This window comes from Poecilia reticulata, chromosome 12 (genome assembly GCF_904066995.2).
Source record: "Poecilia reticulata chromosome 12, P_reticulata-male-v2, whole genome shotgun sequence".
Classification (NCBI taxonomy): domain Eukaryota; kingdom Metazoa; phylum Chordata; class Actinopteri; order Cyprinodontiformes; family Poeciliidae; genus Poecilia; species Poecilia reticulata.
In genome coordinates this window covers 4,355,181-4,376,011 of record NC_088841.1, presented here as the reverse complement: position 1 = coordinate 4,376,011, position 20,831 = coordinate 4,355,181, and the positions used below count along the sequence as shown (strand labels likewise).

At 39.5% G+C, this 20,831-nt stretch overlaps 1 protein-coding gene across 8 annotated transcripts; it reads right to left on the bottom strand.

Annotated features, from left to right (window-relative positions):
* Positions 1–5,193: 5,193 nt before the first annotated feature.
* rilpl1 (Rab interacting lysosomal protein-like 1) lies at positions 5,194–19,824 on the bottom strand. 8 transcript variants are annotated; one of them, XM_008423343.3, is made up of 10 exons: positions 17,817–18,387; positions 14,667–14,814; positions 12,933–13,051; positions 11,926–12,174; positions 10,891–11,061; positions 9,238–9,288; positions 8,999–9,153; positions 7,896–8,000; positions 6,544–6,631; positions 5,292–5,470 (listed from the first exon to the last, which is right to left on the bottom strand). In XM_008423343.3, exons 1-10 carry the CDS (start codon positions 18,105–18,107, stop codon positions 5,465–5,467), a joined length of 1,383 nt encoding a protein of 460 aa, XP_008421565.1. In that variant the 5' UTR covers positions 18,108–18,387; the 3' UTR covers positions 5,292–5,464. The 8 variants fall into 8 exon arrangements, with proteins under 8 accessions (XP_008421568.1, XP_008421564.1, XP_008421569.1 ...); XM_008423346.2 differs by lacking the exons at positions 6,544–6,631; positions 17,817–18,387 and adding an exon at positions 19,717–19,824 and having other exon boundaries at positions 5,194–5,470; XM_008423342.3 differs by lacking the exon at positions 6,544–6,631 and having other exon boundaries at positions 5,194–5,470.
* Positions 19,825–20,831: the final 1,007 nt, after the last annotated feature.

Sequence of the window (20,831 nt, the reverse complement as noted above, 5' to 3'; positions counted from 1 at the left end):
CTTTACACCCTTGTCCCTTGGTGGGTTTGGGAGGGTTGCTGGTGCCCATCTCCAGCTAACGTTCCGGGCGAGAGGCGGGGTCACCCTGGGCACTCTGTCGCAGAGCATCACAGAGACACACAACCATGCACACACACACTCACACCTAGGGGCAATTTGGAGAGGCCAATTAACCTGACAGTCATGTTTTTGGACTGGGAGGAAACCGGAGTACCTGGAGAAAACCCACGCATGCACAGGGAGAACATGCAGACTTCATGCAGAAAGACCAGGGCCGGGAATCGAACCCAGAACTTTCTTGCTGCAAGGCAACAGCTCTACCAACTGCTCCATTGTGCATCCCCCAGACAAAGACCAGAACCTCTTTATTTTATGGGCAAATGAAATCAGAGGGGAATATTGCATGTGTTAGAGTTCCAAGACGTTTAGCATCAGATCAAGTCACGTTCGTTGAGCGTACCAATACAGAAAACGTTGGGTTTATACGTTACGTTCAGTTAGTTGGGCAACAAAGTGGTTTAGAAAGTTGCTGACAAGCTTATTGGTGAATAAAAATGAAAAGCCGCTTTTTTTTTTAACAAGATTGAGCATTTTTCTTAACTGTCCGAATCAGCTAGCCTCTGAAGCCACCAAAAGTAACCGAATCTTGGAAGAATTTTACCTAGTTAGCTTAAAAAATTAAGCGAGTTTTATCATTATTTGAAACTAATGAGGAAATATTTGGTAAAGAGTGTTTCTGTTCACCTTTAACAAGTCAGCTTTCAAGGCTGTGTTTTCAATATGGAACTTAAGATTCAACTTTTGCATCATTGGTTATTTCTGTCATAGAAAGTTTAACTTTACATTTAAATTTTAGCTAAAGACCCAGTTGGAAAAATACTCAAGTTTGGCATTTATCCACTCATCTTTAACTAACTAGTTGTAGTTTGTTGGCTTGTACAGGAAGCCATTTTTGTATTAACAATAACTTTATTCTAATATTTTCTCTGCCAAGACGCATTCATTTATTTTGTTATTTATATATACTTATAAATATTTAAAGTCTTTTTCTGCTCAGTCAGCATTTCTTTTATCTAATTCATGATTAATTTTCACAGAAGCAAACAATGTCTACACGAAGAGGTCAGTCAAGAACAAGCGACTGTCATTTCCTGTCTTAACAACTACTATTTAGTAGGAATGCTTGTGTGAAATGTTTTAATATAAATATTTCTAAGTACATTACATCGCCATTTAAAAAAAACCCCAATATGGAACATATGCAATAAATATTTAAGTGGGCAAAACTGACTTTTTTCACAGTTTAGGACAGAAAATGCTTGTTGTAGCGCTGAAGAAATCTTAATGCTGGTCTTCAAGCATTTATGAATAAAGATTTAATATGCAAATAAAAGGATTGGTGCATCTGGTTTGTTTTTATGGGAAGATGAGCGTTTTCAGTAGGGGTTTTTAGCTTTGGGACTCGAGGTTAAGTTGTCTTAACCGCCATAATTTGGTGAGATTATATCTGCGTTGTTTCTGGCATAATGGAGCACAACACCACAAGGGAAATGTAGCTTCTTAAGAAAAGAAAAAAAAACTTAACACTGGCATTTTTGACCGTTTTGCAGCGGTATAATAAATGACAAAAACTACACCGCTAGATCCCTCGTTAGTTAATTCCCTCGAGTTACCAGATACTAGTGATGGGTCCAGCAACACCGACGCGCATGCGCATGGTTTCAGCAAGTCACGTGACCGATACAGGAATCGTTTCGAAATGACACTGGATGCCAAACTGTGTTTATAAGGAAGCGAATCTGTCAAAAGCATTTGCCAAACAAATTCTTGATCTTTTACATTGTCATCTATGGAGCAGCTTCAAAGGAAATGTCTCCGCAGTGTGGGACCATTTTGGTCTTATATTGGAAAATAAATTTGTTTTTATTTTTGTCGTTTCATCCGGTCCTTGTCAGTTTCTACTTAATCTATCTGAACCCAAATTCAGATGAAACTGACTTTTAGTTTACTTTCATATTATGTTCTGCAGGTTAAGTGTTGCATATGTTTCACTAAACTGTCTTATCTAAATAAATCCACCTTTTCAATGTTGAGGCATCTCGCAAAGCAGCTTGGAGGAAACGCTTTAATGACATGACTGCGGATCACATTAATAAGGCCCGATTGATGCACACGCACATCCGCTGACCTGAAAACAGGTTTTGTTCTTTGGTTTCAATGTAGAGTATTTATTTATGCTGTGTAATAACTGTAAAAAATAAAGGCAACTACTTCACGGATTTCGCTTATCACGGGTTATTTTCGGACCCCTAATACCTCTTAGAAAAACAAGGGTTTGCTGTAAATGTAGTGTTTACTTAATTTTTTTCTACAGCAAAAGTTTTGTCAAAAAAGCGTAACAGACTTAATTTCAAAAGGTTGTAAAAACTTTTTTTTTAATTTTTTATAAAAATGTGTGGGGAAAAAACAGTCCATGCATCCTCATTCCCAACACATTCACTTAAATTTTCACTTTATGGTACATGTTCACATTCTTTATTGACTGTATATCAAATATATTTTAAATGTAACTGACATGATATGACATAATACAACATATAATATTCAATAAAATAGACTTAAATCTTATTGTATAGACTTGGTCATCAAATCACTACGTTGCCTGTAGACATTTTTAATGTCCAGCAGGTGTCAGTATTGAGTGACACAGCATCAACACAGAATCGACAGTTTTGCTATGTGTCGAAACGATACATGGCGCCTCATCTACCCATCACTACCAGATACTACCACAGCAGGGGTGTCCAAAGTGGGTCCTCGAGGGCCGGCGTCCTGCACGTTTTAGTTCTCTCCCTGGTGGTTGTAACAACCTTTTTAGCAGGTCAAGTTTCTCCTTAGGCCTTCTAACGAGCCATCATTTGATCCAGGTGCGTTAAACCAGGGAGAGATCTAAAACATGCAGGACGCCGGCCCTCGAGGACTGACTTTGGGCACCCCTGTACTACAGGATACTATGTGAACACTCGCAGTACCGTGGTGTCGTGAATACTTCCTGGTAGTGCAGCGTCTCTTCCCATCAACCACAACTGCTGTCTCTCGAACCGCTGGGACGGCCCCTTTGTCCACCTGCTTCGCTTTTCCCCCAGTGTCGAGCTAGAACTGTAAAGCTGTGATGAGTTGGATGTCCTGCCCTCTGGTGGCTAAAAAGGGTTTACCTTTTCACTTTACGTGGATGAAAAAAAAAAAAAATAGCATGTACAATTAAATGAAGACACACGACACCCTTTTCATGTTAATGACTTTAATTACTAAAGAAACAGGCTTGAATTGGAGCCATGATTTTGTTACATCCGCCTGTCAGAGTGCAGACATGACAGAAGAGAAATAATGAGCGGCTTTGTCTGGACTTCCCTTTAATTATGTGTTATTGTCCTTCCAGGCTTAATTATGTGAGAAAAAGAGAGAAATTACTTAATTGCACACACACACACACACACAAACACACTTGCCTTTATCGTCAAGCATTCTTGTCGTTTTACAATAATTTATTCCGGCTCTCTGAGGAGCGTAAATAAGGATAAAGTGCTGTCACTATTAAAACACACAGCTTATTTCACTGCAGCGAATGAAGCACAAACTGTAAAAACATAAAAAATAAAAACTGCATCCTTCTCATCCAAAATATTCTATCTCCTGTGCGACTTTCCAGATGTCTACACTATCAAGCTGAAAATGATCCATTCAGAGGACAGCGACATGGTGTTTGCTCTGTATTACGTGGTCTACAACTTTGTACATTTGAGTTTGTTTTTTTTAATTAAACACACCCTTCCATATATTTTTTCCCATGACTTGTGTAAACGTAGTGTAACACGAAGAAACATCTGCATGAAATCATGAAATAAAGTGGATATAAAACAAAATGTTTTGGTTAAGTCGGCGAAACTAAAGCCGACTTTAGTTTCGGTTTGCAAAGTTTGGCACCAGACGCCGGGGCTGATTTGGCATCATTAGAGTTGCAGAAGTATATTAGTGGAGGATTATTTTATACATTCAGATGCAACTGGTCGAAAAGTATTGCTAATTAATGGAGAAAATGGTTCATTTCATAATGAGTCAAAACAAAAAGAACAAATAACATTATCTATGGAATCCCATTTCTGCCAAGAAAATCTGACGTCACATAATTCTTATGTTAAATATCACATAGAAGGTACATAAGCGATCTCAAAATTATTCATTATTATTCTGTAATTCTATGACAAAGCTACAGTGATTGATTTGAAAGCTATATTTTTTAAGGAGAAACCCAAATCCACTCTTATTGCTGAGAATAGATGAGAAAATAGAAATCACTCCCACAAAAGTGTCAACTTTATGTGTTTGTTTTTAATAGGGCAAGCCCCCAAACCCCATTAATGTTTTTGGCTCTACAGTGATTAAAAAACTCTTGTCCTATTTGTTTTACTAAAATATTGTTACTATTATGTATAAATTATAAGATTTTAATGTAAAGTCATCCTCATAAATATATGCCGTATTCCTGCTGACTCAGGAATACGGCATATATTTATGCCTTGTAATCTGAAGTAGGGAGATTGCTTAATGTAACTTAATGAGATAATATCTCCTAAATTTAATTTCTTATGCTAAAAAAAGTTGAAAACGTCCTTGGTATAATATTGGAATAATCTCAATTATGGCATAAAGCCAAAGTTTGCCATTTTTATCATTTGTTTGTTTGAGTTTCAGTTTACTGTTTTGACATGGCCTCACCTTTACTCATTCACGCTGTTTTCTTTGCAGAAATGGCCTCCAGTATCTCCAGTATTTAAATCTTGATTAGACGCAGAGTTGATCCGTAGAGTCGCTCAGAAGTCGCTAAATGCTGGTGGTGATCACATGTCAGGACCAATGTGCCTGGAAACGTTAAAATACCGTAAAACTAAACGGTGCCAAATTTTCCCTCGCAGCTTCTTTACCTTCTACTGATAAAAAATAAAAATGTGGAGAACTTCCTTTTTTCAGTCGAAATAAATTTGCTTGACGCTCCTGTCTCGTCTTCTCGTCAACATCCGCCCTCTTCATCCTTCAACGTGGGTCAACCACCTCCTGTGGAAACGATTCCTGGAAAACTAAAACACTTTCTGGCGTTTCAAAGCTGCACAGTCTCTAAACTGACAACGTATCGTCTCTTATTTAAATAAACCTCTTTATGCATTTCTCCCAGAAGATTCTCGTTTCTTGCGAGGCCCCTCAGGTTGAAGCACAGAATGAGTCTGTAGCGGTAGTTTGATGTGCGTGGGGAGGAGTGGAGTGTATTCTTGCATCCTACAGATGCTGCAGAGCCTCCTGGGCTTGTTCTGTGTACACGTCGTCTTTTTGCATCCAGGATCTGAAGCTGCCTCCGGCGTCGATGTGCGCTCCCCGCTGCGCGCCGCGTTGCTTGTCGCGTGAAAAGAAGCTAAACCTGAAGAGACGAGACAGAGAGGTTTGAAACACCGTCACGTCTATGAGGTAAGGAACTGAACGAAACATGAAAAGCAGTGTTAAGAGTTAGGGTAACAGTGCTGTTAATGTCGCCCCCTTCAGGGCTCTTTGGGGATTGAGTTTAGTTGTGGTTTAAGATCTTGTTTAAATTTCATAGCAAAAAAACAAAAAACTAAGTGAAAGAAAATATTGTATTTAGGGGAAATTCATAAGGAAAAATGTTGCAAATGATGTAAAAAATCTGATATAAATGTTTTTATTGCTCTCCGACTACTGACAGACCCAGAAGCAGCTGCAGAATTTACGGTTTATACTTCATACATTTTGTCAGCAATTCTTAATATCAGTGATACTTCCAGTTTCCACACAACTGCTTTTGGGTTTCATCAGTCTAGCCGCTGCTTCAAGATGTTTTTCCATTATTCCATCCACAATGGAGGATCTCGTAGTGAAACATTCCATGGCATAATGCTGCCATCACCAGCATCATCATTATCATATCTTTATTTAGAGACGATGGCTCCTCTGTCCCAGTGAAAGGAACTTTTGGACAATTCCAACCATGTGGAACCAGTTTCAACGTGACAATGCACCAAGCAAAGTCCATGAGGACATGAGTGAGAGAGTCCAACATCAGTGTCTGACCTCACGAATGCTCTTCTGCGAGATTCTTTGATTCATTGACACTTAAAACGATTTAATTTTAAATATCCTACAGTGATCGTGTCTGTTAGATCTCTCAGAGGTCTAAATGATTTGAAAGTTATAGAATTTATTTTGAATTAATCTCTGCAGATTTTACAGTTGACTCTATAAATTGATTAGTGCAAACATTAGAAAGTGATTCACTAAAGAATATAAAGGCCAAAGTGATTGAGAGAAACAAAACTAACGTCTATTCTGACTGGCTGATTTTTTTTTTAGTGATCCACCACAACAATCAGACAGCCCCACAATCAGCCAATCAGAATACTACAAAGGTGAGGCACATGCAGCGAGGTGGAGGTTGTTAGCAGGAACTGTGATGGGCTGAAAGCCAAAATAAAGTCATACAAGCGACATGAGGCGTCTGATTGGCTGTAAAGTGGGGTCATCTGGGATCAAACCAGCCGCCACCATCGGCATTATGGCTGTGAAGATCCTGTTGCACAGAGAGGAAGAGGAGGAGGAGGTGGGTGGGGGCGGGAGCAGGAGCGGGGGATGTAACAAAAGTCATGTCAGAGTTCATTCACACACACAATGAAACACTAGCTGCGTTTCCATCCACCATAAAACTGTGAAATTTGGAATTATAAAAATGTATTTGCTGGAAACGCGGCAATTCCAGAAAAAGATTCTCAAGTTTCTCGATAAAAAATTGTTTTTCTGCCATATCAAAATTTGCGTTTTTCACAAAACTACAACGGAAATACTTTTTTCGCAGTTCAAGAGTCAACAACTGGATGTTACCGCTGGCGGAAATTATGAAGAAGACAACAGGAAGTGGTAGGAGGATGTCTTGTAATGACTTACGATGTGAACAAACTTATTCATGTGTGATTTTAATTGCGTTTCTAATTTAACAGAAACACCGTAATTGTGAAATTGTAGTTTGTTTGTTTGTTTGTTTTTTACATTTGCAGAAAATCGACAGTTTTGCATACGTTTGTAGTGGAAACAGAGCTACTGTAATCCTGACTTTAAATACATAGTGGTGTTCTTAAAACATTTCGTAGTTGTTATTAGTTCTCCTAAACTACAATAAAGCAAGCATGAAGAGACAATAATGGTCTCAAGCACCAAAAAAGCCAACATGTGAGGAGAAGCTGTTTTAAACTGCACATAAAGGCCTTCATTAAGAACTATTCAATCATGCTTGTAGAGTGTAGGTGGAGAGTGTTAGTGATAAACATAGAAAAGGCAACAACAAAAGCAGGAAAAGAATTTCCCAGATAGTCAGATTTCTACCTAGTGGTCGCTTACTGTTTAATGTAATGCAGTGGCTAATTATTGTAGATCACTGGGTTTGTGTTAGGTAGCGATTGTTTTTAGAGAACATACATTTTCCCATGCAGCCACAAAGAGCACTTACGTATTTAGAATTCAGCAAGTTTCACTGTGTAACCTCTAGTTTATTTTCACAGCCAGACAAACGCAGGAAGAGACAGTCGCAATGTGCTGTTTTCCTCAGATGACCAATAACAGGATTTTTTTGGATGTGTGTGTGTGTGTGTGTGTGTGTAAGGTTGTGATGTAAAGCTACAAGCTTGAAATAAAGTTATGATCCTGCAAATCCGCTTCTCTGGGAGATAAATAAACGGCCAAAGCAAGAAAGCAAAATGACGCAGAGCAGGGAGGGAGACTGTGACAGGCTGCTGCCTACCCTACAGGTCAGGTGTGTTTGTGGGCGTGAAGCTACGACTTACAGTCGCTTGATTCCCGATTCGGGCTGGGCGGCCGACCGAGAGCGGGTCCCCAGCTCAGAGGAGGGAGATGGAGAAGGAGTTGCAATGTCTTCATCTACTTCATCACTATGAAAAGAAACAATTACAGTCGTCAAGCATATATGTGTGGAAAATGAGGAATGTTAGCGTATTCTTCTGAATATGCTAACATTCCTCTGAATACGCTAAAATTCCTCTAAATACGCCAACAAATCAAGAAAAACATATTTTACACAAGAACATGTTGCAATGAACAAAAGAATGTGGCAATGGGTTTTTTTATTGCGAAATGAGTGCAGAAAATTAAGTGAGAAAGAGCCATATTGTACCAAGTGGAGAAATGAATGAAACTTGGACTAGCATCATAGAAATACATTGAAGTACACATGAGTTGAGGCTCATGAAGAAGATATTTGGAAAAATGCTTGTTTTTCCAAATATTGTTGGATTATCAAACTTCACTAAATAAATAGTTTTGATTGAAGTCTTCAAGCAGGACTCATATTTTTCTTTCGTTAGATTTATTTAGCCTCTTACAAGTATCTGAAAAATAAAGATCCCGGACGAGCCCCCAATTTATTTAAGGCAACAACTGTTCCAAGATGGACACAGACAATTTAAATAGTAGAGAGATTTTTGCACTCACTGTACACTTTCAGTAAAAAAAAATACCATTATGATTGGGTGACTGTATTGTACTCATTGTTATAACTTTTGACAATATTATCGATCTTTTCTTTTGTTTATTTATAACGTGGAATGTTTATATAATGTATATAATGTGTACAGATAGAAGAATGACACTGTGGAAAAGTGTCAATATTTGTTATTAAAAAGATATAGATGAGGATGACTTAAAGGTACAACTCAACAAAAAATAAACCCACACCATGATGTGAACCAAACCAGCGTCTAGAGAAAGAGAAACCACAATATGCAAAGTGATCTTTTTTCATTCCAAATATCATCACATAAACAGGAAATCAGCCCAGCATGAAGGCCAGAAGAAGAACGATTGAAAGGAAGCAGCTCTGTTATTATTGGTCCAGTCATAAGCTAGGAAGAATCTACTCCACTCCATCTACCTCTTGTAGTATGTCAGCTCTTCCTGCAGTAGGAACACTTTGGCCTTCAGCTCATTCCTCTCGTGCAAGACGTCCCTCAGCTCCTGCAGTGTGAAGCGGGGCCTGTTGGGGTCCTTCGGGTCCACTCCGCCCGACTCCTCCTCGCACATTGCCTCCTGCCGAGACAGCGGTTCATCACACAGAGTGAACTAAACCTGCTAGCATGGAAGGAGGAGGAAGCGAGTACGAGGCGAGGATACCTTGGTGAAATATTGGAATACACCAGGCATGTCCTCGTCACACATCGCCTCCTGGTGGCAGATGTTGGACTTCAAGTCAGATATGAGCGTTTTGTTTTTGTTTAAAACAGTTTGTCTGTGTCTCTTTTATCAAAAGATGTGGCGTGTTTCTCACTTTTAACTCAGCAAACCAGAAACAATCGCATTCGGTTAAAGAAAAACACCCCAAACACATGCAGCTCACTAAGCCACACAGGGACTGGTTAGAAATGACTCTTATGGATACACGTTTTAAAAGAATAACGTCTGAAATCATACTTTTAATTGCAATTTTTTCCTAATTCAATCAGTTTTCCAATTTTTAAATGGGCATCACTTTCTCATTTATGACAAAATAAGTGAACCCTCAGCTGAGGCCACAGAACAGAAGAAATAAGAAAAAATGTTTTCTGCTGACGCTGCTGACCTCTGGGGTTCCCACAAACACCGAAAGAGTGACGCACTTTTCAGCAGGTGGCCTCCTCTGTGGATAATGACTCTGCAATTTACAGGAGTTTTTTCGCCATTTGACAGTAGTTATTACTACAAGTTATTTATGTACAGATGTACATCATTTCCCACCACGTCAGATAAATGTTCCTAATAAGTACTCATGTCGCCTTCCGATATGAACAGTAGAAGAGGTTGGAGAGAAATATCAACAGAGCTGTCCGAGAGCATTTCTGCATAAAACACGGCAACAAACTGCTGACCAATCACATGACACTTCGACTGGGCCTGGCGTCAAGTTCAGGAGGTGGATGTTTCTCCGCGAACAAAATGATGCGATTTCCGTTGCGTGTCTACGTCAGTCAGAGTCGATCTTCAGATGAAGTATGTGGGGAGTTCACAGACCTACACGCCTGTCTTGTATCGGTCCGTTTTTACGTTCTTAATCATCAATATGTCCCAGAGAAACTGGAAAAGTGTTCAATTTTCTTATTTTAGGATCACTTCTGCTAATATTGTAGCAGTCATATAATATAGTTTTAATATATAATTTAAGTGCTGCGTATGTTTTGGTGGGTGGGCTTGTCGGCAGTGAAATTATGTCTATTATTTTCAACAGGGAAACGTGTTTCCATATTCAGACACTCAAGATATAAATGATCTATTCCAACCAATTTCATTTGAGGTTCAGAGTTTCCACTGAATATTTTACTGATGTGACATTTCTATCTCTACATGAGCTCCTTTGTTCTGTTTGTTGCACGTTGGGAGTTTCCAACGAACACACAGATGATTCAATATAACCTCTAAAAATAAATCGTTTAATATTTCTAAAAGTCTATTGCTGCCTAAAACACCTGCTAAAAAAAATCCCCCACTTGTTTCATTTTGGTTGGAACATGAACCAGCCTTTCAGGGTTTGTTGATCACTGAAACAACATCTTCAAGTGCCGCCTGAGGTTGAGTCGTCTTGCTGATCTATTTTTAGAGGCATCGTCAGTACAGTCATCTAAAAGTCTCACCCGCTTGGCTGGAGAGGAAAAAACAAATCCCCCTCTGACACGTGTTAGTTTTCAGACTGCCATGCAGAGCCACTCTGCCCGCGTTATGCCGTTAGACCGGCAGCTTTTTGAAGCCGTCGTTGTCGTGGTGGAGAAAACTAAACATCATGCCAGCCTGCATTACCCAAAGCCACGCAGCTTCGTCCTCAGCCTCCACATCTTCACGTCCTTCTGAGATGAGGAAGGAAGCATGGGTCTGAGGAGGCGGCTCGAAGCCCCCTGCCGTCAGCCGGCAGGCGCCCACTCTGTCTGACCAACCCTCAGCGCTCAAAACCACTTCGGTGCTCTTATCCCGCTGGCAAAGTTAAAAACACTTTATTATTCCCCAAACAGTCAGTCTCTGAGGTAAATGTGACAGAAGATCTTCAGCAGAACATTTCTGCGCATCATCTTACGGGATTTAACTTTAATTTTTAAAAACATGTTTCATTTACATTTTTTTTAAACCATCACTGTGTGAAGACAAAGTAGGATGAAACACATAAACTATGTCCCAATGCTTACTGCAGAAATCCTTTGCTCAGTCAAAAACAACCAATCAGGGTCAAGAGGAGGGTCTTAGCGCTGTCAATCAACCTCATAGATGCAACGCTCACACCCTTGCCCTTGTTCTTTGCTAGGCCACAGCTTGTTCTGCCATGAATGCTAAGGCTAGTTAGCCTGGTGGCGGATATAAAGTTTTCCTGGAATGACATCTTGCTTTTCCGCCATTAGCACATTTAGTATGCAAGCTTAACTAACAGCGCTAAGATCCTCCTCCTGGCTGTGACTGGTTGCTTTAGACCAGGAGCGCTGCATTTATGGGAGGAGTTTTATTTTTTTCACTATTTCACATACTAGCAATGACATAGTGACAGTTTTAAGAAATATCTAAAAAAAAAAACAGTGTTTAGAAACGTTGCATAAGGCAGCTTTAAAGAAAAATTGAGGTTATATTATGGAAACATAAAAAACAGCAAATCTACAGAGAAAACCCTTGAGGAGACCATGGAGGAAACACATCTATCACAGCTGAATGAAGTCACTTCTTTTGTTTCACTAAACCACCGACATTAAATTCAACCACGAGCAAATATTTGAATTCCAAACGTCTCAGAGTTGTCCCTGATATATTTAAAAGCATCTGTCACCCTGAACTTGATCTCTGTGCGTCTCTCACCTCTGCCGGTGACGGCGGCTGAGGCACCAGGAGCTCCTCGGGGCTCTGCGCCGTCGGCTCTCCGTGGAGACGCTCCCGTAGGCGCGTCACTTCCTGCCGCAGGGCGCAGACTTCCTGCGCCTGTGCCTGGGCGCCGGCCTCCAGCTCCACCTTCTGCCCGATCAGCGCTTTGCCCTGAGCCTCCACCACGGAGATCTTGTGCCGCAAGTCGTGGTTGATTTTCATGAGGCGAGACTGCTGCTGCTGGAGCTGGAAAAGACGGAGTCGTTTTAAATATACAAAATAAACAAATAAAACAAGAGAAATAACAAGTAAAATGATTTATGAAGTTTCTGTAAGCATAATTGTCCTTCAAAAAAAGGGGATAGTTACAATCTGGAGGATAATCCAGAATAAATTTGCTGGTTAAGATCATCTACACTACAGTGTTGAATGCATGAGGCCATAACAGAAGGTTAACTTTAATGGCCAATCAAACGTAAGGCAGATATGCAACAATTTGGAGGGGGTATAAAAAAAAAAAGAAATTTGATGCCAACATTGTAAAAACACAAAATCTTACCATTTATATGGTCAGATTTTGGTGCAAATATCTTTGGTGCAAATATCTTAATTCATTTGAAATAAGAAAATATAACTAGTTATTTTTCATTAAGATATAGGAGCTTGTTTTAAGTCAATAATTCCTTAATATTGATGAAGAAGTACTAGTTCCACTGGCAGATTTTTCACTAATAATAGATTTTATTCCATGTTACAAGTGAAATAATCTGCTAGTGGAACTAGCACTTTTTCAACAATATTCAGGAATTATTAATTTAAAACAAGCTCCTCTATCTTTCTAAAAAAAAGTTACTTGTAAGTTATTTCAGTCTTTTGCCCCCAAGTATTCTAAGATATTCTCGCTAGAAGCTAGACAAAACCACTTGGTAAGATGTTGTGTTTTTGCGGTGTAAGTTTTTCCTGCCGTTCTCTTTGACGCCCCTTTGCAGAGGAAGTGGCCTTACTGCTTCTACGTCCTCGTTTTTCAGCGTTAGCTCGCGGTCCTTCGCTCGAATCTCGTCCCTTTGCTTGTCCACCACCTCCTTCAGCTTCATCATCACCTGCTTCTCCCTCTCCGTCATACCTGGAAGAAAGCAGCGGAGTGTTGGACTGCAAATTGAGAAGATTTATTTCTGAAATTTTTTTTTTCAATCCCTAGTGTTTATTGGCAGAGAGAGAGGGGGGAGAAGCTGTGGAGGCCGATTTGTGTGCGAGTCTGGCAGGTGTTCCCCAGCACTGAGGCTGGTCTGTCCGGCGGGGCGTCAGGATCACTGTGGCCTCTGTGTGGGACGACGAAGAGGTCGAGACGAGGCGGACACAGAGAAGGCTTTCTTTGTGTGAGCCTCTGTGGAGGCCGTTGATCAAAGAACTGACAGACATGTAGAGGACTTTTTTTGTTTTGTTTTGTTTTATTTTTGAAGAGAAAATCTCAAATTCCACAACGTGAAAATACAAAATTGACCTTTCCGCGTCGTAACCTCAAGCAACAGAAGAACAAAGCATTTCTCTTAAATATGTTTAAAGCAACTTCTGCAGAGAAATGAAAGAGAATTGGGTTTATTTCTGGCATTAACTTTAAAACAGGAAGCAACAACATCAGTATTCTTTGTTAACAAGATTGATATGCTACATGGATTAGATAACATTATAACCTTAGATGGTTTTGGTTAGAAAAAAACGCTGCAAAATCTTTCACCTTTTGTCTTTGGGGGTGACACTTCAGTCACTGAAGCTTTGAGTCCAATTTTCATCTCGTTGTGTTTTAATAAATCATTAAAATGTTATTCATCTCCATTGTGATTGAACGTGAACTATCGTTTCCCACTTCAATGAGTAGGTGTAAACATTTCCACTGTCCAAAAGAAGAAAAAAAATCAAATAGCGCAATGAAGTGGTCTGAAGTAATAATAAGATGAAGTCAGTTAAACAAACATGAGCTCCAAACGTCTCTTCATATATAATGTGATAAAGAGGATTCTAATAGTTTTGGGTTTTTCATTGTAGTTTAGTTTTATTTCGTTGTGGCTTTTTGTTTGTCTATTTCATTTAGTCTTAGTTTTTAGAATGCGTTTGTGAGTTTTTGTTAGTTATTATTAGTTCAATGTTGTTTAGTCTTAATTTAGTTTTTATTAGTCAACTCTGTTCTCTCAGACTTTGGTTAATTTTTTGGTTCAGAATTCAAAGGGTTGCATTGTGATTATATGTGCACATCAATTTGGTCAGTAAATACTCAGCAGAAGATCCCATTTTCTAAAAATGTAAAAAATGACAGAGCAAACGACAGATTCTGGTGTTTTCTCCCAACTTTTGCTGAAGCCATTTTGCGTTAAGCGGAATGTTTAGCACTGTAATTTGCAGGCGTCCAACATGAACTGCCTGTGTGTGGAAAATGAATCTAGTTCGAAAGGCCAATAAATAGATTCACAAACATGAAAACAAAGAACATTTATGATTTCAGTATATTTTAGTTTTATAAACGCATGATATAGTTCCAGTTATAGTTTTTCTCTACTAATTATTGTTTCTATTTATATTAGTTAACGAAAACGTTTTCTCAAGTTCAGTTTTCGCCACTTTGTTACGTTTTAGTTTTAACCGTGACGACCTTTGGACCTTTGGTGAGAAGCCCGGGCCAGAACACGTGACCTCGGGGTCTCTAAGGCGTGCGGGCGTCAGGTTCTCAGAAGCGTCGGCCTCACCCTCGTGCCTCTGCAGGTCCTCCTCGTTCACAGAGTCTTTGAGGGACATGTTGGACAGGAGGTTCTTGTTCTCCTCCTGTAGCTGAGCGATCTGGGACAGGAGGTCCTGGGCCTCTCCCCGCCACACGTCCTCCACCCGCTCCAACTCCTGCACACACACATTTTTAAACAACTCAATTAAACACGACTTAAATCTCAAAGTGAAGCTCCATAATCTGCTGCTGACCCAGATCCAGAGATGTAGCAGTGCTATCTTGCTTTAAATGGGAACTAATAAGGAACAAGTTTTCATTTTACGACAGCGTGAACATCCTGGCTAACACAGGGTCTGTATCTGAGTCATGTCTTTTAAATTTTACACCACAATAAAGTCTGATTCACAGCTAATCAGAATTCAGTTATTGTCACTGTGCAAGAAGGCACGACAAAATTTCAAAAGACAGAACAAAAAACACAAACATCATAAAACATGGGTAGACAGGTGCCTGAAGCTGCAGCCAATAGAATTTTTTTCTGGAAAGTTGCTAAATATAGCGACAAAGTTGCTAAATTGGCAACGGCAGAGACGTGACCTGGTTGGCGGTTTCACATTAATATCAGCCGATCACTTAACTCCCAAAATAAAGGATTTCTGGGCCTACTTATCGGAGCAATCCCACTGTGGAGGGTAAAGTCAGAACAATGTGATGGCCCCTCTCCAACTTGTTGCTGTGCACTGCTTGTCAACTTGCTGAAAGTATGCTAGGACACCTAGAAGCAATAGCCATGGCCTGTTATTAAGGCAACCAAATAACTGATACACAGCAACAGACCGTCTTCAGTCAGAGGCTTTTCATACGGCTGCTGTGACGCAAACTGCTGCAGTATTCTGCTCTACCTCTGAATGTAGGAAGGTTTCTATACATTTTTCAGAATTATATCAAAAATTCCAAATAACGATGAATAAAGGCTTTTCATGAGCTGCATTAGAAAGAGCTGGTTCTGCAGCTGAGAAAGAGCTACTATTAACTGTGTTTAGACCTGACTGACATAAAGAAACGGATCTCTCAGTTTTTCCACTTGATTAAACTGCTCTGCTCAGGATAATCTCTCACTCTTGAGAGATTTTGACTCATCTAAGCAAATGAACCCTTGAGATGCCATCCAGGTCAACTCCATCAACAAGACGAGAGATGAATCATCTGGAAGAACCGCTGAAAATGAAGCCGACCAGGATAATTAAAGTATTGTTAGCAACTCTGTGCGCTGCAGCACCGAGACAGAAGGAAACGAGTCAGTTCATCTGTTTGTTTTTAAGGTTTGTCTGTTCATTTAGACAGCACACCTCTTTTTTCCTTTCATATTATAATATCTACTGACTGACCTGATACAATTGAAGCCAGAAGTTTACAGTCACCTTTCCTCTCACATTAAATCAGACCAAACTTTTCTTATTTTAGGCCAGTTATACGACATGAATAAATAAATCTCTGACATATTCACTCATTGTTGGTTCATTTAGCAAATAGAAATAACTTGTAATTTTAACTAACCTAAAACAAGAGAAGTTTGGTTTGTGACAACTTCAGAGAGTGAGGAAAAACAAACATGTATTTTTATACTTCTGGTTTCAAGTTTAAATAGTGTGTGAAACATCTGTTTAATATGCATGTTGCAGTTACTCTTATTTTCCAATAATGTTTAAAATAAACTAAAAAGAAAAAAGAAACTAAATCCAGAGTTTATATCATCTGATGACCTTTGTTCAAAAGCAAGCGCACCCCAACGAAGGTCAGTTAATGTCGCTAGGCGGAGTTACAGAAAAAACATTTCAGCTTCTTATTGTGTGTTAGAAAGAGAGAGAGAAAAGCAAAGTGCCCTCATTAGTTTTGTAGGGATAAAACTACCGACAAAAACCGTAACCTGCTATCTGTCCTACTCACATTTCTCCCACCAGAGCGTTTGAGGTATTCTGCGCGTGCAACTCAACGCAGCTCGGTCGCACTTTTCTCGCACGCGCGCCAGCCACGGTGTCCACTATCTCACAGTCATGAGACCCGGTTAATCAGTCTGCTACCCACTCAGTCACTGTCACGAGAAGCTGACCTGGAAACTGTTTTACGGCACTCAGCAGACCGACTGCTACCGCTAAAAAAATCATCACAGCATGCCCATGTTTTACCTTATCAACTGCAAATGTAAAATGAGAAGCAGAATGTTACGTTATGTTTACATATCGGGACTTTTACTCGCAGTTTTTTTGTTATTATGTCTTTATACTGTTTAGCAGTTTATTTCAATTTATTCTCAGATTAAATAATTTCATTTTGTTCCATAAAGTCTGGTTTCGTACGTTACAACTACTGTTATTTAGTAGATTTTATTGAGACTTTACGCAAAAAACTCAAAAACGTAAGTTTGTATCATGAAATTTTCTTGAAAAATTGAAGGGCCATTCATATTTTTACAAGTTACTGTACATTAGGGGTGTCAAAGATGAGGTTCAGGGGTTGTTTACAGTCCTTTGAATGATTTTGTCCAGCCTCAGTTCAACAGCGGAGCACAAGTCTAGTAAATGGACACTTTATTTTATCTTTTAAGGTTTCAGATAAATAAAGCATTCTTCAAATAAAAAGAAAATATTAGGCACTTGCTTGGCCACGTTTCTGCTTCATCTTCATTTTGGTATCAATGCAACTACAATACCCTGTAAATACAACTAAATTGTATTCTTTTGATAAGATTTTAGAGCACAAAACAACCTATCACCTCAGGCATATTGTTAGCCCCTTATAACAATAAAGAAATATGAAAGTTGTCTGGAGGTTTACTTGTAAGTGCTGCTTACAAGTAAATTGCTTATTTTTACTAAATTTCAGTATTTAGTTAAAAATACTTTATTATTTTTAAACTACGTCCAGATTTATTGCATTTGAAATTTGCTCTTAATTCATTTGTCAGATATTTTCAGCCCTTTCATGACTTTAACTTGTATCCTTAAAAGATTCACTTACATATTTATTTTTATTCTTCAATAATATTTTAATGAAGCAATTTCTCTTGGGTTAAATGTTCAGTAACCACATTGTAGTGAGACTGGCGCAGTGAGTCGGTAGAACCAGACCAACATGGCTCTCCCTCGGTCAGTCAGTCTGCCGCGCTCTGTCACACCTGTCTGTGTTTCTTCTCCTTCTCCAGCCGGTCTATCCGCTCCAGCCGCAGCCTGTCCAGCTCCAGCCGCAGCTCCTCGATGTCCGGGCTCATGCTGCTGCGGCTCACCATCACCTCCAGGATCTCGAGAACCCGCACCACTTTGGGCATCAGCCGGGACAGAGCCTCGCAGCCGTACTGGTCTATGATCCGCTCGAACTCCTGGCCCACCACCGCCGCGATGTCGTAGACGTCCATCACCGTGAGGTCGGCGACGTTCTTCTCCAGAGCCGAGCCGAAGTCCTCCATCATGACGGGATGTTTCGGCCCTCCCGGTTTCCTACGCTTCCTCTTCGCCACAACAAACTTCCTTCCCCGAGACGAACAAGTCAGCCAAGTTCCACCCCGGACGATTTCGCTTCACAACCAGGGCCGAAATAAACCATAAAGGAATTTAAAACACTAAAACTACCAATTATTCAACGTTTGACGCTCATTCCAAGCTTCAAATCGATTTGTTTGGAATGAAAATCGCAGTCGTCCCATTGCTGTCCGGCCGGAGCGGATGTCCCTTGGAAGCTAGCGGGTAACATTGTCAATGAGCACAATGTAAGCAGCGGCGAAAGAGCAGAACTTCCGGTGAGGCGACTCAAAATAAAACTCAAAAAATTGAGCCTGCTTCTAATAAAAAATTCTTAATTTTATTTAGGATTACGGTGTGGATGTGGGGTTTTTTTTATGTGTTGTTACGTAAATTTTTATTTAAGTTTCTCCGCTGCTGTTATTTATCTCGTTAGTTAATTGTCCCACTGTTTAAACTAAATCCAGATGTTGGTGTTGAGTAGCAATAAAAAAAAAGTTTTTCTAATGGAAGCCAATTTTCGCCACTGATGAAAAAAACCTTCAATGTCATAAGTATGACTCAACTATTTTATGAGATAATAATGAGATAGCTACAAAAATCTCCTTATTATCAAATAATAATGAGATATCTAGTCACGAGAGTATCTCATTATGAGATAGCTAAGTCATAATTAACTTTAGATATCATGATGAGAAGCCATTTCCTTACAGTATCTCAAAATAACGAGACGCTAATCTGAATGCTATCTCCTTGCAGCATTTCATAATAATGAGATGCTATTAGGAGGTAGGAGAAATTAGCTGATGAGCTAATTTCAGATTAGCATCTCATAATATTGAGATGTTTTTCTTCCACACATCTTTATCTTATGAGATGCTATCTCCTTAGCATCTCAAAATATTGAGATGCTATCTCATTATACTATCAAGATCTCATTATTATGACACGCTATCTCATAATAATTATGAGCTATGAGACACAAGTTTTCTTTCTCTTCATGTGTGGCGGAAATGGGCTTCCATGATTCTACGAGTAGTTTTTCTGCACCATAATTTTTACTTGAGTAACGTCATTTGAAGTAACCTTACTGTTGCGCACTTAATAAATAATCAGTGTGGTTTTGCGCAGGTTCTTTTATTTTGATGAACAATGTTGAGACATGAGAGCGACAGTGAGCGCCTTCGCTGACGTTGGCTCGCTCACAAACAAATATTTACAACATGAGTCGAAGAACAAATATTTACAATACAAGTCGAATAATTGTTAACTAAAAAACTTCCACACATATACTCCGCTCCAGCCCACCTCCCCCACAAGAGACACAAACAGCAGCGCTATGGGAGCGACAGTGAGCGCCTTCGCTGACCAGCCGTTGCTGCGCTTAATTGCCGTTGGCTCGCTCACAAACAAATATTTACAACAAGAGTCCAAGAACAAATATTTACAATACAAGTCAAAGAATTGTCAACTAAAATACTTCCACACATATACCTCGCCGCTCCGCTCCAGCCCACCTCCCCCACAAGAGACACAAACAGCAGTCTAATTGACATTTACCTGTTGAGACATGAGGAGCGACAGTTAGCGTCTTCGCTGCTGCGCTTAATTGCCGTTGGCTCGCTGAGTCAGGAGCGGTCACTGTGCTTTTTGTGCCCACTGGTGGCGAACCGTTGTAACTGCAGGACAGCGCATCTCAGCAAGAGAAGAGCAGCTTCAGAGCACAGCCTGCACGAGAAAAATAAATATTGTTACTAGAACCACTATGTTCTAAGTTATATGCAATACCTACTGTACGTGTTGGTTTCAAAGGTTTACCGTCCAGAAAGATAAATATCGAATATTTTGGGATAAAATTACGCATTTTAAACATGTTATTACAACGTCTTGTCACAAGAGGGCGCTGTTACACAACTAATATCTGCAGTCATTCAGTCGTGCTGCAATGGAGCTGATGAAGAAGCTGAGAAATAAATTTTTTTTGACCGTTTTTTGACGTATTTTTTGACGTTATGTAATAATGTGTGACGTAGTAATTGAGTTGAACTGGATACTTATGTCTGGACAAAAAGAACTAAGCAGATTGTGCTGGATTGTCCTGCTTTTACCATCATCTTCCACCTGAATACTAATGAGAACCACTCTAATAACCTAATCATTAGATAAAACAAATTTTCAGCTCTATCACTTTTTTGAGTTTCAAATTATATTTTAAGTGCATCAAGTAAGAAAAAAACAACAATAACAAAAAAAGAAAACTTGGCAGTGCTTTTCAACCTGCAGCTGCTTCTGCTCCTTCTAGTGCTGCTGCTGCCTTCTGTGATAATTGATTGATTTTTTTTAACAGACTGATGGTCCCCATAAGCACAATAAATCAAAGACACATAATACACAACAATAAAAACAAACGACATGCACAGCTATGCACATTTTTGGACGTGTTTTTGCAAATTACACACACAATGCCTGTTCTAATGGCAGCTTCAATTTTATGCCTTTGCACTTTTTGAGATTCCAGATAAAAAAATAAATGTACTTTCATCAGAAAAGCATGTCATCAGACCACCGTGCACTTTGGTCTTTTCTAGAGTGACTTAAAACAATAAAAGCAATAATTGTATATATGTTTGTTTTACTTCCACAAAACCTTACCTTATGCTTACACCATATAGATA

Coding starts and splice junctions, on each gene's coding strand:
- rilpl1 (XM_008423342.3), bottom strand. CDS start 18,107: ATGATGGAGGACTTCGGCTCGGCTCTGGAGAAGAACGTCGCCGACCTC. Junction 11,062..11,925: donor AGCCGCCGTCACCGGCAGAG/GTGAGAGACGCA, acceptor TAACTTTGCCAG/CGGGATAAGAGCACCGAAGT. Junction 9,154..9,237: donor TATTCCAATATTTCACCAAG/GTATCCTCGCCT, acceptor CTGTCTCGGCAG/GAGGCAATGTGCGAGGAGGA.